Below are 18,212 nucleotides of genomic sequence, written 5' to 3' on the forward strand. Positions count from 1 at the left end.
AGTTCCATTTAACAGCACAACAATGGTCAGCATGAGATCATTTCCATACTTCCTTCTGTTCCTTGTCCTCATTAGATTAGATTAGATTCCCGTTGGCCCAACCAGTCTACACCGACCCTCCGAAGAGTAACTCACCCAGACCCATTTCCCTCTGACTAATGCCCCTAACACTACGGGCAATTTAACACGGCCAATTCACCTGACCTGCACAACTTTGGATTGTGGGAGGAAACTAGAGCACCCAGAGGAAACAGACACGGGGAGAATGTGCAAACTCCACACAGACAGTCACAAGAGGCTGGAATTGAACCTGGGACCCTGGCGCTGTGAGGCAGCAGTGCTAACCACCGTGCCGCCTACTTTCAATTTGAGACATGCCACTACACCCTTGACTTTTAACCATGATGTGGAGGGGCCGGTGCTGGACTGGGGTCCGAAGTCACGCGACACCAGGTTATAGTCCAACAGGTTTATTTGAAAATACAAGCTTTCGGAGCGCTGCTCCTTTATCAGGTCACCTAAAGGAGGAGTGGTGCTCCAAAAGCTTGTGATTTCAAATAAACCTGTTGGACTATAATCTGGTGTCATGCGACTTCAGACTTCACTTTTAGAACTAAGGGTGAGTGAAAGAGAAGACAGGCAGCAGAGGTGAACTGGTTATCACAAAATATACTCTGCAGCGAAGACATGAGATTTTGTAATGGCTTCCAAGGCCTTTGCGCTGATCTACTGCAATGTAATGTTTATCTGTAATCTATTTATCCGACTGTAATGTTTATCCTTCTAACTGTGTCTTATTTTCTGACTTATGCAGTAGAACCCCGATATCCGCAGACTCGGTTTCCATAATTTCAGTTATCTGCAGTTTACCGCAGCCCTAAATTATTACATAGAACATTCCAGAAAGAATTCCAGGGGGCTGTCGAGGAGGTAAGTTTCCCATTGAAGTGAGAGGGTTTCCGCGATTTCAGCCAAACGTGGTAGATCTTGGAAAGTATCACCCGCGGATACGGTGGGGGACACGTAATTATGAACACTCTAAGGAAATATAACTTTTTTTTCTTTTTTATTTCTCTTCTTTGTATCTAAGATTTGTACCTAGGTGCATTGTACCTAAGATGGCGCCATGAGGGGTAACATTGTAAACGTTTCACTGTACTCTGTACTTGTGTGCAGATGACAATAAAACCTAATTCTAATTCTAATGGTACAATTGGGGAATATATTCATGTCTATCAGTTTGATCATGATTGGTTAATGCGGTCATGTGTCCTCACAAGGAATGTAAACTATGTGAATACGATTGGGTAGACATAGGGGTGAGTAATTTTGATTAGAATTCATTTGTAGGAATAATTGATTGGAAGTTTATTATCTAAGTATAGCATAAAACCTTTGTTCTGCAATAAAAATTTCAACATTTTATTTGGATGTTACATCTCCCATGCATGTATGAATAAATTTTAAACAAGAGTTGTGTCTGATCCAGCAGGAAATCAGCCTTTCAATGGAGAATGACTTCACTCAAACGGTTGTGAAGGTTTCTCTATCCCCCAAGGTTTGTAGATGCTCCATCATTGAATAGATTTGAGGCTTGGGATAAAGAGATATTTTGTGCTCGTGGGGAATCAATGGTCATGGGGAGCAAGTTGAAACCCAAAATCAGCCTTGACTATACAGAATGGTGGTGCTGGGTCAACCTCCACCACTCCCTCTGGCAGCTCATTCCATACACGTACCACCCTCTGCATGAAAACGTTGCCCCTTAGGTCTCCTTCATATCTTTCCGCTCTCACCCTAAACCTGTGCCCTCTAGTTCTGGACTCCCTGACCCCTGTCTATTTATCCTATCCAGGCCCCTCATAATTTTGTAAACATCTATAAGGTCACCCCTCAGTCTCTGACACTCCAGGGAAAACAGCCCCAGCCTGTTCAGCCTCTCCCCATAGCTCAAATCCTCCAACCCTGGCAACATCCTTGTAAATCTTTTCTGAACCCTTTCAAGTTGCACAACATATTTTCGATAGGAAGGAGACCTGAATTGCACGCAATATTCTACATGACCTCCCAACTCCTGTACTCAATACTCTGACTAATAAAGGAAAGCATACCAAATGCCTTCTTCACTATCCTACGACTCCACTTTCAAGGAGCTATGAACCTGCACTCCAAGATCTCTTTGTTCAGCAACACTCCCTAGGACCTTACCATTAAGTGTATAAGTCCTGCTAAGATTTGTTTTCCCAAAATGCAGCATTTCGCATTTATCTGAATTAAACTCCATCTGCCACTTCTCAGCCCATTGGCCCATCTGGTCTGGATCCTGTTGTAATCTGAGGTAACCCTCTTCGCTGTCCACTGTGCATCCAATTTTGGTGTCATCTGCAAACTTACTAACTGTACCTCTTATGCTCGCATCCAAATCATTTATGTAAATGACAAAAAGTAGAGGGTTCAGCACCGATCCTTGTGGCACTCCACTGGTCACAGGCCTTCAGTTTGAAAAACAACCCTCCACCACCACCCTCTGTCTTCTACCTTTGAGCCAGTTCTGTATCCAAATGGCTAGTTCTCCCTGTATTCTGTGAGATCTAACCTTGCTTATCAGTCTCCCATGGGGAACCTTGTCGAACGCCTTACTGAAGTCCATATAGATCACATCTACTGCTCTACCCTCATCAATCTTCTTTATCACTTCCTCAAAAAACCTAAATCAAGTTTGTGAGACATGATTTCCCATGCACAAAGCCATGTTGACTATCCCTAGTCAGTCCTTGCCTTTCCAAATACATGTACATCCTGTCCCTCAGGATTCCCTCCAACAACTTGCCCACCACCGAGGTCAGGCTCACTGGTCTATAGTTCCCTGGCTTGTCTTTACCGCCCTTCTTAAACGTGGCACCACGTTTGACAACCTCCAGTCTTCTGGCACCTCACCTGTGACTATCGATGATACAAATATCTCAGCAAGAGGCCCAGCAATCACTTCTCTAGCTTCCCACAGAGTTCTAGGGTACACCTGATCAGGTCCTGGGGATTTATCCACCTTTACCCGTTTCAAGACATCCAGCACTTCCTCCTCTGTAATATTGACATATTTCCCTACAGTCTATATCTTCCATATCCTTTTCCGCAGTAAATACTGATGCAAAATATTCGTTTAGTATCTCCCCCATTTTCTGTGGCTCCACACAAAGGCCACCTTGCTGATCTTTGAGGGACCCTATTCTCTCCCTAGTTACCCTTTTGTCCTTAATGTATTTATAAAAACTCTTTGGATTCTCCTTAATTCTATTTGCCAAAGCTATCTCATGTCCCCGTTTTGCCCTCCTGATTTCCCTCTTAAGTATACTCCTACTTCCTTTATACTCTTCTAAGGATTCACTCGATCTATCCTGTCTATACCTGACATATGCTTCCTTCTTTTTCTTAACCAAACCCTCAATTTCTTTAGTCATCCAGCATTCCCTATACCTACCAGCCTTCCCTTTCACCCCGACAGGAATATACTTTCTCTGGATTCTTGTTATCTCATTTCTGAAGGCTTCCCATTTTCCAGCCGTCCCTTTACCTGCGAACATCTGCCTCCAATCAGCTTTTGAAAGTTCTTGTCTAATACCATCAAAATTGGCCTTTCTCCAATTTAGAACTTCAACTTTTAGATCTGGTCTATCCTTTTCCATCACTATTTTAAAACTAATACAATTATGCTCACTGGCCCCAAAGTGCTCCCCCACTGACACCTCAGTCACCTGTCCTGCCTTATTTCCCAAGAGTAGGTCAAGTTTTGCACCTTCTCTAGTAGGTACATCCACAAACATCAATCGTCATGTCTTGAAGGGAGTTCCGAAGGAATTCCACACTTTGTGGGAATTTGTGCCACGGTTACATTGTGGAGTTGACACATTTCCTGATTTCATTCCTGAATGAGTGGGTTCTAACGCCTCGCCACGTATATTTGCAAGGATTCATTACCAGGTCGCCTGCCTCTCTTTTACTTTTAGGAGAAAGTGAGGACTGCAGATGCTGGAGATCAGAGCTGAAAATGTGTTGCTGGAAAAGCGCAGCAGGTCAGGCAGCATCCAAGGAGCAGGAGAATCGATGTCCTGAAGAAGGGCTCATGCCCGAAACGTTGATTCTCCTGCTCCTTGGATGCTGCCTGACCTGCTGCGCTTTTCCAGCAACACATTTTCAACTCATTTACTTTTCCCAACAAGTCTCACAGTTTTTAAATACTCTCCGCTGACCTCTCGTGCTGTTTGAACTTTTAATCTTCTTCTCCCCCCACCACATCAATGGAGAGGAAATGAGGACAGGGACATCAGTAAGTTGTACTGATCTCTGTTATTCTCAGCATCAGGCTCAAGTGGGACAAAGCGGGGACTGCAGATGCTGGAGATCAGAGTCGAGAGTGTGGCGCTGGAAAAGCACAGCCGGTCAGGCAGCATCCGAGGAGCAGGACAGTCAACGTTTCGGGGAAAAGCCCTTCATCAGGAATGAGGCCTGAAACATCGATTCTCCTGCTTCTCGGATGCTGCCTGACCTGCTGTGCTTTTCCAGCGCCACACTCTCGACTCTGATCTCCAGCACCTGCAGTCCTCACTTTTTCCAATGACATGGCCACTACACTACTTAAGGTACAGCTGCTGATTTGATTTGATTTGATTTGATTTATTACTGTCCCATGTATTGAGATACAGTGAAAAGTATTGCTTTGCATGCTAACCAGATAAATCATACCTTACACAAGTAATTAGAATTAAAATCCCTACAGTGTAGAAACAGGCCATTCGGCCTAACAAATCCACACCGACCCTCTGAAGAGTAACTCACCCAGACCCATTTCCCTATGTTGACCCCTGACTAATGCACCTAACCTACACATCCCTGAACACTATGGGGCAATTCAGCATGACCAATTCACCCTAACCTGCATATCTTTGGACTGTGGGAGGAAACCAGAGCACCCAGATAAAACCCACACAGACACAGGGAGAATGTGCAAACTCCACACAGACAGTCATCCCGAGGCAGGAATCGAACCCAAGTCCCTGGTGCCGTGAGGCAGCAGGGCTAACCACTGAGTCACTGTGCCACCCCAGAGTACATCACGGTTATAGAACAGAATGTAGAAAATAGTGTTACAGCTACAGAGAAGGTGCAGAGAAAGATCAACTCTATATACAAAGTTAAAAATCACACAACACCAGGCTATAGTCCAACAGGTTTATTTGGAAACACTAGCTTTCAGAGCACCGCTCCTTCATCAGCTACCTCGTAGGTAGGACTATAACCTGGTGTTGTGTGATCTTTAACTTTGTCCAGCCCAGTCCAACACCGGGACCTGCCAATCATGACTCTATAGTCATGAGAGGGCTGTTCATAACTCTGATAACAGCCAGGAAGAAGCTGTTCTTGAGAAGCTGTTACTCTTGCATTAACTTGACCACCATTGACAATGACCCTTAGGAAGGTGGTGACGAGCTGCCTCCTTGAACTGCCACAGTCCACTGGCTGTAGGTTGACTCTCAATGCTCTTCGGGAGGGAATTCCAGGATTCTGACCCAGTGGCAGTGAAGGAACGGTGATATATTTCCAAGTTGAGAGTGTGGTGCTGGAAAGACACAGCAGGTCAGGCAGCATCCGAGGAGCAGGAGAATCGACTTTTCGGGCAAAACCCCTTTGTTTAGGAAGAGCTTATTCCTGATGAGCTGATTCCTGATGAAAGGCTTATGCCACTCTTCGGATGCTGCCTGACCTGCTGTGCTTTTCCAGCGCCACTCTCTTGACTCTGATCTCCAGCACCTGCAGTCCTCACGTTCACCTGATATATTTCCAAGTCAGGATGGTGTTTGGCTTGGAGGGGAACTTACAGCTTAGACCCTCCTCTTTATGACCTCCTGTTGAACTCGGGCCAAATTGTCTGAGGAGCAGAATTTATCTTTAAGAAGCAGGACTGCAAAACATTTTGGAAAAGACAAATATTCTCAGATGGGGGGAGAGTTCAATGTATTTTCCACAGTTTCAGCAATATGCGTTCAGTGTTAAATTTCCATCCATTATTAATCCACAATATGAGTTTATATTAGAAACAAATAAATAAAATATAAAAGCAGAAATGGCCAAGGGAACAAAATGATTAATAAATGCAATATTCCGTGGCCTACAACAATTCATTGCACTTCTGTGGAAATGTTGCAAAGAACATTAGCCTTTTTTTTTTAAATTCGTGTGACTTCTTAAAAATTAATTCTCATGACTCAAAGTTCCCAGGTTTTAATAAGGTTGATTTAAAGAGACAGCACTTGTGTTTGTGAACCAAACTGCTGTGGAACAGCATTGCCCCCTGTTGGCTTGGTAAGTGACTGCAAGACGCATAATGTCCTCAGTTTAGTTTGCCCATTCCCGCTCTCAGTCAGCCAATTCCAGCAAAGGCAGGCCAGCAGCAGAGCGTGCTAGTTTACATTTGGTGCCTGCGGGCTAGGCAACTGGGGGAGTTAGGAGAGAGCGTCACTCTTTCCCGCACCCCTGTCCCCATCCCCGATATTCTGACTGTCACCCATTCTGCAAATGCTCACTTGCAGGTAACTGTAGTGCTCTCCATTGTTAACAACTTCCCGATGCTCACCAGAAAGGCTAATGTTGAAGGAGCAACCATAACCTATAAGGAAAGGCCACTGTGTTTCTGCCGAAGTTAAAAGGGGGCCTGTCAAAGCCATTTGGCAGAATGCCTCATCGCCAGAACTTTCCAACAAGCACCAAGACATGGCTTGGCTGGTGGTGAGAAGGGCTCTGCCTGTGAGATCTTTATGCACGCCTGGACTCTCAGCCGCACCGCACGCTGCCCTCGAAGCGGCTGTGGGGGGGACGAGACTGTCACACACCTCCTTCTGGAATGTGCCTACGCAGAAGAAGTCTGGAGAGGAATGCAGTGGTGTTTGTCGAGGTTCGTCCTGAGCAGCGCCGTGACGCGGGACTCCGTGCTCTACGGCCTGTTCCCCGGGACGCACACCGAGACGAACATCAACTGTGCCCGGAGGATCATCAACTCGGTGAAGGACGCTCTCTGGGTGGTCCGAAACCTGCTGATCTTCCAGCTGAAGGAGTTGACCCCGACTGAGTGCTGCAGACTGGCACATTCCAAGGTCCAGGACTACGTGTTGAGGGACGCGCTGAAGCTTGGGGCAGCTGCCGCCAAGGCGCGGTGGGGAAAGAGCACTGAGTAACATCTGCCTGTCTGAGAAGAACAGAGGGCCCACGCAGTCATTTGGGCTCTGCTGACGCCTCAGCTAAATATCTGGATAGTCGATGTACAGAGTTGTACATACGAATGATTAATTCCAATCTCTGTATGTAAAGAAATGGAATGTATGCATATGTATGGAATCACCAATTGTATAGATATCAAAATAAATTTATGAATAAAGTATATTTTTGAGATTAAAGAAAAGGGGGCCTGTTCAGTACTCTCTCGGTACCTCAAATGTATGTAAATATAATCTTGTTCAAGTCAGAATTGTCTTAAGCTTGTTTCTTCTCATTATGTAAACTGTACAGAATCAAACTGCTCTAGTGACTAATTTATAAAGTTTATTTTGTGAATAAAACAAAGGAACCCTCACAGAGTCATACAGGAGAAAGTGAGCACTGCAGATGTTGGAAATCAGAGTCGAGAGTGTGGTGCTGGAAAAGCACAGCAGGTCAGGCAGCATCTGAGGAGCAGGAGAGTCGGTGTTTCATCAAGCCTTGATGAATTCCTGATGAAGGGCATATGCCCGAAATGTCGACTCTGCTGCTCCTCGGATGCTGCCTGACCTGCTGTGCTTTTCCAGCACCACATTTTTCAATATAGAGTCATACAGCACGGAAACAGACCCTTCGGCCCTAGAAGTCCATGCTGACCATAAACCTGAACTAAACTCGTCTCATCTGCCTGTAACACATGCCAGCACGTAGGAGGGTTTGAGCTACAGGGAGAGGCTGAATACACTGGGGCTGCCTTCCCTGGAGCGTTGGAGGCCGAGGGATAACCTTATAGTGGTTTATAAAAAATAGGCAAGGTGTTTTCCATTAAGTGGGGGAGGCCAGAACTTGACGGCACAGGTTTAGGGTGAGAGGGGAAAGATTTAAAAGGGACCTAAGGGGCAACATTTTCATGCAGAGGGTGGTACGTGTATGGAATGAGCTGCCAGAGGAAGTGGTGGAGGCTGGTACAATTACAACATTTAAGAGGCATTTGGATGGGTATATGAATAGGAAGGGTTTGGAGGGATATGGGCCGGGTGCTGACAAGTGGGACTAGATTAGGATGGGATATCTGGTCGGATTGGATGAGTTGGACTGAAGGGTCTGTTTGCGTGCTGTACATCTCTATGACTCTAAAGAAGCATTGGAACAAGCCATACAAAAACAATTTGAGTTTATGTCCCATCTTTAACCATGACGAGCATTGTATATGGCACTGAGTCATACATGCAGCCATTAGGTCTGATGGTAAAACATTTGGACAAAGAGTTGTTTCCATAGAGTCATACTGCACAGGCCCTTCGGCCCAACTTGTCCATGCTGACCACAATCCCATTTGCCTGTGTTTGGCCCATATCCCTCTAAGCGTTTCCGATCCATGTGCCTGCCCAAATGTCTTGTAAATGTTGTGACTGTCCCCACCTCTTCCAGGATTGTCTTTAAGGAGGACAGTGAGGTAAAGAGGCAGAGAGATGTGGGGAGGGAATTCCAGATCTTGGGGCGCCAGGACACTCATCGATGAAGGAATGATTCGCACAGGAAGCCGAAGGAGTGTGGGTTTTGAGGAGACTTTAGATAGAGAGAATGGGAGGCCATGGACGGAACTGAACACGAGGACAGGAGCTTTGAAATGAAGGTGCTGTTTGACTGGGATCCAGGGTGGGTCAGTGAGTACAGAGATGGTAAGGGTGCAGGATTCAGTGAGTGCTAAGTCACAGATGGCGGAGATTCGGACATGTTCATTTGACAGAGGTCGGAATGTGTAAATCAGCCCTGGAATAAATGGGAATTTTTTTTCCATAGAATCCCTACAGGGTGGAAGCAGGCCATTCTGCCCATTGAGTCCACACTGACCCTCCAAACAGCATCCCAGCCAGACCCACCCTTTTCCCTGCATTTCCCATGGCTAATCCACTTAGCTTACGCATCCCTAGACACTATGAGGCAATTTAATATGGTCATGAGTGTGGTGCTGGAAAAGCACAGCAAGTCAGGCAGCATCTGAGGAGCAGGAGAATCAACGTTTTGCCCGAAACGTTGATTCTCCTGCTCCTCGGATGCTGCCTGATCTATTGTGCTTTTCCAGCACCACACTCTTGACTCTGATCTCCATCATCTGCAGTCCTCACTTTCTCCTCAGCAATTTCCCATGGCCAATCCACCTGACCTGCATTTCTTTGAAGTGTGGGAGGAAACTGGAGTGCCCAGGGAAAATGCAGGCAGACACGGGGAGGACGTCCTAACTTCACACACACTGTCACCCGAGCGTGGAATCGAACCTGGGTCCCTGGCCCTGTGAGGCAGGGACCCAGGCACTCGAGGTAACAAAAAATATGAACGCCCTGACACAGACGACATTCAGGAGGTGGGAATTTGTCATTTCAATGATGCCATGATTATGATGTCGGAATTGGGATCAAATTGCACAAAAAATCTTGATCAATTGAATCTCAGACTGTTGCCAGAGAGATAGAGAGATGGAGTTCACTGAAAGGAAGATACTGGAAATCAGAAATATGAACAGAGGGCACTGGGGAAACTTAACAGGTCTGGCAGCATCTGTGGAGGGAGAAATGGAGTTCACACTCTCCGAAGATGTGAATTCACCACAGTCTTACCAGACTATAGGACTTTTCTCTCACGAGAGAGAGGGGGGACCAGTGGTGCTTTAACCTGTGGATCACCACACCTCAGGTGAAGGGAGAGTTTGAGAAAGCGAGTCTTTCAGGGTAACCTCAGCCAGATTGGGAATTGAACCCGCACTGTTGGCATCACTCTACATTACCAACCAGCCGACTGACCCTGGCCCTGAAGAAATCATATTGGATTCAAAAACGTCCACTCTGTTCCCGTCTCCACAGATGTCGAGCTCCTCCAGTACTTTCTGTATCTTAAAGAGCTGCGGTTGGTTGCAAAGGGGGCGGGGTTTGAAGCAAAACAATGATTTCAGTCTTCCCAAATCAGAGGAACCTCGATTATCCGGCATTCGATTATCCGAATTTTGGATTGTCTGACAAGATCAATTGGTCCCGATGCTCGGCTAAACTATGTTACCCAGCATTTGATTAACCAAACAAAGTACTCCCCCATCCATGTCAGTCAGATAATCGAGGTTCCTCTGTATTTAATATTCAATCACCCAACAGTGACTGTCATTTGACCCCTTGAGCTTGCTCTACCGTTTAGCTCTATCTGTGTCACCTTTGAACGTCGCTAACCAACAGGTGGTGGTACTGTTGCCTGACATAAATCCCTCAACCTCCATTTTGAAATTTTCAATGCTCCCCATCTTCAATAAGAAGAAAGGCAACGAGTTAACTACTTTATTGCTCTATTTTTCTACCTAATCTATTTTAGTACCTAAAATGGTGCCGTGTGTGGCGACGTTGTACACTTTTCACTGGACTCCTGGACTCAAGTACATGTGACAATAAAACCTCATTCAAATTCACTGAGATTAAGATTAAGATAATGGGGGCGGGGAAGCGTGAATGAGAGGGCTGACTAAGGGAGCATCAAAATGGTCAATTCTCGAGGTAGCAAGGGTTTCAGCAACTGATTTGAGGCAATTGGGTGAACTCCAAACGTGTAAGTAACAGTCTTTGAAATGGCACAAATATGTGGTTGCATGTTTATTGCAAGATCAATTTTTTTTGCTATTCGTGGGACGTGGGCATCATTGGCTGGGCCAGAATTTATTCCCTGCCCCTAGTTGCCCTTTGAGAAGGTGGTGGTGAGCTGCCTTCTTGAACCACTGCAGCTCATTTGCTGTGGGGTGACCCATAATGCCATTGGAGAGGGAATGCCAGGATTTTGACCCAGCGACTCTGAAGGAACAGCACTATGTTTCCAAGTTTGGATGGCGAATGGTTTGGAGGGGAACTTGCTGGGGGTGGTGTTCCCATGTACTTGCTGCCCTTGTCATTCTAGATGGAAGTAGGCATGGTTTGGAAGGTGCTGCCTGAGGATCTTTGATTCCACGCATGATGCCAAGACAGCCTGAGCAAAGGAACAGGAAATGACATCACCAACCCAAAGAAACCCAAACATATAAATAGAAAGCAGGAATCATCAGCAGTGCTTCATCCGGAGGCTCACTGAAGATGTTACCTGGTATGGTGACGAAACATCTGAAAATGAACCTTCCAGCTCAGCAAGCAAAATTACACCCAGAACCTCAACTTGAGCTACAAATCTTCTCAAAACTCACTCATGATTTTCATGCTTTCATGGGATTTTCGTGTTGCTGGCAAGGCCAGAATTTATTAGCAATAACTTCAGAAGTGAGAGAATTGCTAGGCCATTAATAATGAATCCCATGGTCGCAGGGTCAGAGACAGACCAGACCAGGCAAAATCCATTAGTGAACAGCAATCCATAGCAATCTACAACAGCCCCATGACCACCATTAATAAGTCAATCTTCCATTTCCTGATTGTATTAATTGAACTTAAATTCCACCAGACGCTGTGGTGGGACGGGCCTGTGGTTCAGAGCACTGACATCGAGATTACTAGTCCCCAGACATCACCATGATCACACTGTCTTTCGCCAGTGTGGGACACAAAGCTTGCAAGAATTGTAAAGCATGAGGAAGATAGTGTGGTGTTTTCCCTGGAGTGTTGGAGGCAGAGGGGTGACCTTAAAGAGATTTATAAAATTATGAGGGGCATGGATAGGGTAAATAGACAAGGTCTTTTCCCCAAAGTGGAGGAGGCCAGAGCTAGAGGGCATAGGTTTAGGGTGAGAGGGGAAAGATATAAAAAGGACATAAGGGGCAACCTTTTCATGCAGAGGGTGGTGCGTGTATGGAATGAGCTGCCAGAGGATGTGGTGGAGGCTGGTAAAACTACAACATTTAAAAGGCATCTGGATGGGTATATAAATAGGAAGGGTTGAGAGGGATATGGGCTGGGTGCTGAGACTAGATTAGATTAGGATATCTGGTCGGCATGGACGAGGTGGACCAAAGGGTTTGTTTCTGTGCTGTACATCTCTATGACTCTATGACTCCGACGGGATATTGACAGGTCGGATGGAGTGGGTGGATAGGAGGCAGATGAGGTTCAGTGCTGAAAATGTGTTGCTGGAAAAGCGCAGCAGGTCAGGCAGCATCCAAGGAGCAGGAGAATCGACGTTTCGGTCATAGGCCCTTCTTCTTATGCCCGAAACGTCGATTCTCCTGTTCCTTGGATGCTGCCTGACCTGCTGCGCTTTTCCAGCAACACATTTTCAGCTCTGATCTCCAGCATCTGCAGACCTCACTTTCTCCTCCAGATGAGGTGCAGTGCAGAGATGTGGGAGGTGATGCATTTTGACAGGAAGAGCATTGAACGGCAATACAGTATAGGGGGGACAATTCTAAAGGGTGTGCAGGAGCAGAGGGAGCTGGGTGCATTTGCTGGTGTACAGATCATTAAAGGTGATAGGATAGGTGGAGACAGCAGTTATTAAATCACACAATGCTCTCCGTTTTATTACAGGATAGAGAGTGCAAGGACAAGAAGTCAATGCGGAACTTTGGGAACATGCTTTTCAGGCCTCCACTGGAGTAAGGTCTACAGTTGTGGGCACCACATTGTAGGAGAGGTGTGAGTGCATTGGAGAGAGAGTGCGAAGAGATTTACACGAACGGTTCAAGGAATGAGCAACTTCTGTCACGCGGATACATTGAAGGGCAGCAGGTTGGTTCAGTGGTTAGCACTGCTGCCTCACAGCACCAAGGACCTGGGTTCAATTCCAGCCTCGGGGTGACTGTCTGTGTGGAGCTTGCACATTCTCCCCGCGTCTGTGCGGGATTCCTCCCACAATGCAAAGGAGGTGTGGGTCAGGTGAATTGGCTGTGCTGAATTGCCCCATAGCGTTAGGTGCATTATTCAGGGAGAATGGGTTTGGGTGGGTTACTCTTTGAAGAGTCAGTTTGGATTTGTTGGGCTGAATGGCCTGTTTTCATACAGTAGGGAATCTAATCCAAGGTTAGGACTATTCTCCTTAGAAAGAAGGCAGCTGAGAGAATGCCTCAGTGGTAAGCACTGCTGCCTCACAGCACCAGGGACCCAGGTTCGATTCCAGCCTCGGGGTGACTGCCCGTGTGGAGTTTGCACATTCTCCCCGTGCCTGCGTGGGTTTCCTCCGGGTGCTCCCACAGATGTACAGGTTAGATGGATTAGCCAGGGGTTATAGGGAAGTGGGACACTCTGCCAAGGGTCAGTGTGGGCTCGGTGGGCTGAAGGGCCTGCTCCCACATTGTAGGGATTGAGCTGGCTGAACAGAGCAGATAGTGGCAGATCCTCCTTCAAAAGGAACAAGGAGAGGGCAGAGATTGGAAGGGACATCTGAAAGAAGCACAGGTGATGGAGGGGAAAAGAAAACATTTTCACACGATGAGGTATAGAATGGATTGCCTAGAAATGAGCTGGAGGCACGTCCCACTGGGTGCAGTGGATGGTTATTTGGATAAAATAAAAAGTGTAGAGATATGGGGAGGGAAGATAGAAGACTAGCACAAAGTTCCAACAGACATGTCACTGTTAGCAGCAAGAATTCCATAGGACGTAACAAAGACCTGCATTTATATAGCAACTTCCATGACATCAGGGCAGCCCAAAGCACTTTATGGTTGATAACATCATATTGAAGTGCAGTTGTTGTTGTAAAACAGGCAAGGGGATTGGTCATCTCAGTCGGCATAGAAAGAGCAACATGGGAAATCTGTTATTGCTTTTGGAGTGCTGGCTCTGGTTAAATGTGGTTCAGAGAGAGAGGGAGAACATGTGCACGTGTAGGAGAGAGTGCGGGAAGGGGGATGTGGGAGAGCGCGGGAAGGGGTGGGGGGGAGAGTGGGAAGGGGAGGGAGAGCGAGAGAGAGAGCGAGAAGGAGGAGAGGGGGAGAGAGGGGAGGGGGGGGAGGAAGAGGGGGAGAGCAGGAAGGGGGAGGGAGAGAGTGTGGGTGGGGACAGAATGAGTGGGTGACAGTGTGCGTGAGTCCTCCTGTTGGTGTCTAGCTCTGCATGCACTAGTGTACAAGCGAGTGTGTACACAAGGGTGCATGTGTAAGTTCTTTGGAACATTGCGAGTGGGTAACTATCAGCTGGCTCCTTTGGGGAAAAGCTGTGTTAATCTCCCTTATCTAATCCCAAAGGGATCTTCAGCATCAAAGACGCACTCAAATCTGTAGGAAAGGCTTAAATCCCAGAACAGGCCAGGAAACTACAACAGCAACTCTGAGCCAAACAAATATTCAAAACAATGCAAATTTCAGCACAAGACACAGAGAGAACACAAACATCATGAAAACTAGAACTCTTTACTTTGTTTTTTCTTTATATTAACAACATTATTTTCTAAAAAAAAACATGAACAGAATTGTTTAAACTTGCAGTCAGGAAGCGACCGATCAGTAAACTGTTTTCCTGTGCACTGCTTTTATTGAACGCACAAGAATTCTTCGGAGAAATTCCCGCAGCCACCAAACAAGGAAATTATCATTATTCTCCACGAGGTACCTAGTTGGTGCTCAGTCAGAGTTCTCTTTCAAGGAAGGAAAAAGTAAGAAAATATATCCTTTAAAATTAATTTCTCTTAAAATAATCCCTGATCAAGGGTCCAGTCGAAGTTTGGTGCTAAATGTCATCTCCTTCACTTGTGTGAACCATTGGGAGGGCGGCCATTTTCTTCACCATCATTCCAGCAATGATTGTCCAGCTCAGTCCTCTTTGATTTTCTGTTCTCCTTCATTCATGGTCTACTTTTTAAAGAAAGTTAACTCCATTCTTCTCTGTCAAGTCAATTGGCCCAAAGTGCTTTCAGAAAGTGCAGAGTTGGCAGCAGTGACCTCTGTGTCACAGTAACCTTTAACCCTGACAGTGACAGAGGTCAGGGCTGCTCTTCTAAGGGCACCAAGGTGTGTCTGGGTAAAGTAGACAGTGAATGGACTTGAATCTTGAGAAGACATTAAAAAAAAAAGGAGTTGGTTGTTATTTTTTGGAAGGATGGTAGCTTGATCCTCATGTTTGGATCCCACACCCCCACTAACCTGAGGAAACAATGGCTTCCTGCTGCAGTTTCTTACAGACAGCACCAGGTGGCACTGCAACTGGTTTGCAGCACACATGGAGCACCACTGGGTCAGTTATGCACAGCATGGGCAGGTTCCCCCCTCTCCATGTCCCAGGGAGCCCCCACACACACTCAGTGCATATTCGCACTTGCGCACATGCCACCCCTCATCCACACACTTGCCTCCCCTCACCCATACGCCTCTCCACACACGCTCACACTCACCCACACGTGTTCACACACTCACATGCATGTAGAGTCAGACATAGAGGTACACTCACATTCATAGACACACTGACACATACACACAAATACACATGCATATATGTGTACGTGACCATACAATCGGCCACAAACATCTACACACACTTATGCATTCACCCTTGCTTGTTATTCAACAACTGTCTCATCTCCAACACTTTTCTCATGAATCAATAAAAGACAATTTTGACAAACAATGGGCTGTAAGCTGTGGCGGTTTTTTTGGCCAATTGCATCTATGTTTTCCACCATGAGGCCCAGTGAGCTTTCTTGCCATACTGTACTAGGCTTGCCCACCACGCCAGCCTCCTAACGCCCAGGCCTAGCTCCATCACTCCACACACCGTTCCCAAACACCGGATACCCATCAGAAAACCAGCATCGCTGGCACATTGGCACTCTGCCTGCTCACTCCCTTGGGACATGTCAGCAGCACCAACACCCCACTCAATCCCTCGAGTTCTTACATTCCAGGTGAAGATTGCCCTCAATAAGGACAGGCAGCGGGGGGTGAGGGGGGAGAGAACTGCCTCCTCACTGTCTCACACTGACCCTCACTGGGAAAGGCCAGGAGGCCCTCTTGTAGGGACACAGAGACACCCGCCCTCTCTCTCTACTGTTCCGCAGGTAGTACCACCACCTCCATGGAGGAACACCCAGCCCCTCAACCTCGGGAGAGGAGGAGGAGGAGGAGGAGGAGGAGGAGGAATACAGAGGCCTCCAGGGGCAGAATCAGCAAAGCTGCCTCCTGCACCAGCTCTTACACCTGCTGGGGAGGAGGGGGTGGGGGTGTGGGGGGGTGGGGGAGGAGGATGTTAGTCCCGAGAGTGTGGGACCACAGCTGGGGAGCACCCAAGGGAGACGTGCCCCAGGCCATCAGCACTCGGAGGGCTGCCAGAGACCAGGCAGGAGAGGGCCCAGTGGTGTCAGCAATCAAGAAGTTCATCGACATGCACAGGGAGGGATAGGAGCAGCAGGCAGGTCTGTGGGACAGAATGGCCTTCGTTGCCCAGAGGCTGCAGCACGTCATGCTACAGACCAGTAGCTCCCAGGGACAGACCCAGCAGCTCCCATAGACAGACTCAGCAGCCCCCCCAGGGACAGATCCATGCAGCATCCTCTCAAACACAGTTATATACACGTAAAGATATATACACATGCACATACGTGTGTATTATCCATAAATGCAGCAATGTATACATACACAGGTAAATACACACAAACACACAGCCATATGTACACATAGGTGAACACACACAAACATATACATACACACTCGGTCATCAACACACACACACTTCAAGAGAGGTCAGATAGAGATCAAATGTTTATCAGAATATTAACTCCTCTGAGTATTAATTGCAATTATTTAATGGCAATCTAAGAGCATGAGAGCTTCTAATCTGAATGTTATTGTCTTTTTTCACCTTCTGATGGCAAGACGATGTTGAGATAATGATTATTAATGAAGTGACTGTGGAAGCAAATCAATCTCAAGGTGCCCTCATTAACTCGGCAGGCCAGGGAATCAGCACCAATCAGTGAGTGGTATGCTACACTCCTGTCTCTTGATGTAAAACCTGGTCCTGGATCTTTTAAAGGACGGTTGTGGTCCCTAACTTTCTCTGTATTGTGTGTGTTTAGTTTGTCTCCCATAACCCGAAGCTCAACTCTGCAGAGGCCTGCTGTAGGCCTCAAATATATTCCAGAAGCCTCCTCCTGACCTTTCACCTTCCACCCCAGTAAACATAAGATAATCAATAACTTTAATAGCCACTCACATTCGCCCAGCACTCCTGTGTTGACACTTCAAAGAAAACCCAGTTAAACTGGGAAATAAAACACGCTTCCTGTATACTTCAAAATGGAGGTACACTGGCTTCCAAACATTAACTATTTTTAACTTTTATTTTTCCCCTTGAGTTCCTGGGGAAGCATGCCTCAAATTTAAAATATTGGTCCTTGCTTCAAATGTCTCCAAGCAACCTTACCCCTGAATTTTAATTTTACTCCATGCAGGAATGGTTTGGGAATAGTTGTAAGTTTTTTTCTTTTGTTCATTCTCAGGATGTGGGCATCGCTGGCTAGACTATCGTTTATTGCCTATCCCCAATTGTCCAGAGGCAGTTAAGAGTCAACCACATTGCTGTGGGTCTGGAGTCACACGTAGGCAAGACATGGTAAGGATGGCAGTTTCCTTCCCTAATGGACATTAGTGAACCCGATGGGTTTTCCTGACAATCGACTCCTGCTCATCATTAGACACTTAATTCCAGATTCTTCATTGAATTCAAATCCCACCATCTGCCGTGACGGGATTCGAACCCAGCTTCCCAGGCCATGAGCTGAGTCTCTGGATTAACAGTCCAGCAATACCATCACTTCGTCTCCCTGCGGAGAAACAGCTAGTCTTTTTTCTTAAGTTCTTTCTAGGGATGAGTGTGTCTGGCTAGTTCAGGATTTATTGCCCATTCCTAAATGTCTTGGAGAAGGTAGTGGGGAGATGCCTCATTTGGACCGCTGCTGTCCATTTGAGCAGGTTGACTAACAATGCTCTGAGGGAGGGAATTCCAGGATTGTGACCCAGTAACAGTGAAGGATTAGTGATACACTTCTAGGTCAGGGTGGGGAATGGCTTGGAGGGGAAC

At 46.6% G+C, this 18,212-nt stretch overlaps 1 protein-coding gene across 1 annotated transcript in view; it reads right to left on the reverse strand.

The window, feature by feature from the left end:
• Window positions 1-14,532: 14,532 nt before the first annotated feature.
• Window positions 14,533-18,212, reverse strand: part of LOC122542250 (beta-1,3-N-acetylglucosaminyltransferase lunatic fringe-like) — a 56,146-nt gene continuing 52,466 nt past the window's right edge. Inside the window, exon 8 of the mRNA XM_043679791.2 lies at window positions 14,533-15,186. Within this exon, the coding sequence (XP_043535726.1) occupies window positions 15,135-15,186 (52 nt within the window). The 3' untranslated portion in view covers window positions 14,533-15,134. The remainder of the gene's footprint in view (window positions 15,187-18,212) is intronic.

Source organism: Chiloscyllium plagiosum, unplaced genomic scaffold (genome assembly GCF_037043375.1).
Source record: "Chiloscyllium plagiosum isolate Xiang-an unplaced genomic scaffold, Cpla_swu_hap1 HiC_scaffold_33, whole genome shotgun sequence".
NCBI classification, from domain to species: domain Eukaryota; kingdom Metazoa; phylum Chordata; class Chondrichthyes; order Orectolobiformes; family Hemiscylliidae; genus Chiloscyllium; species Chiloscyllium plagiosum.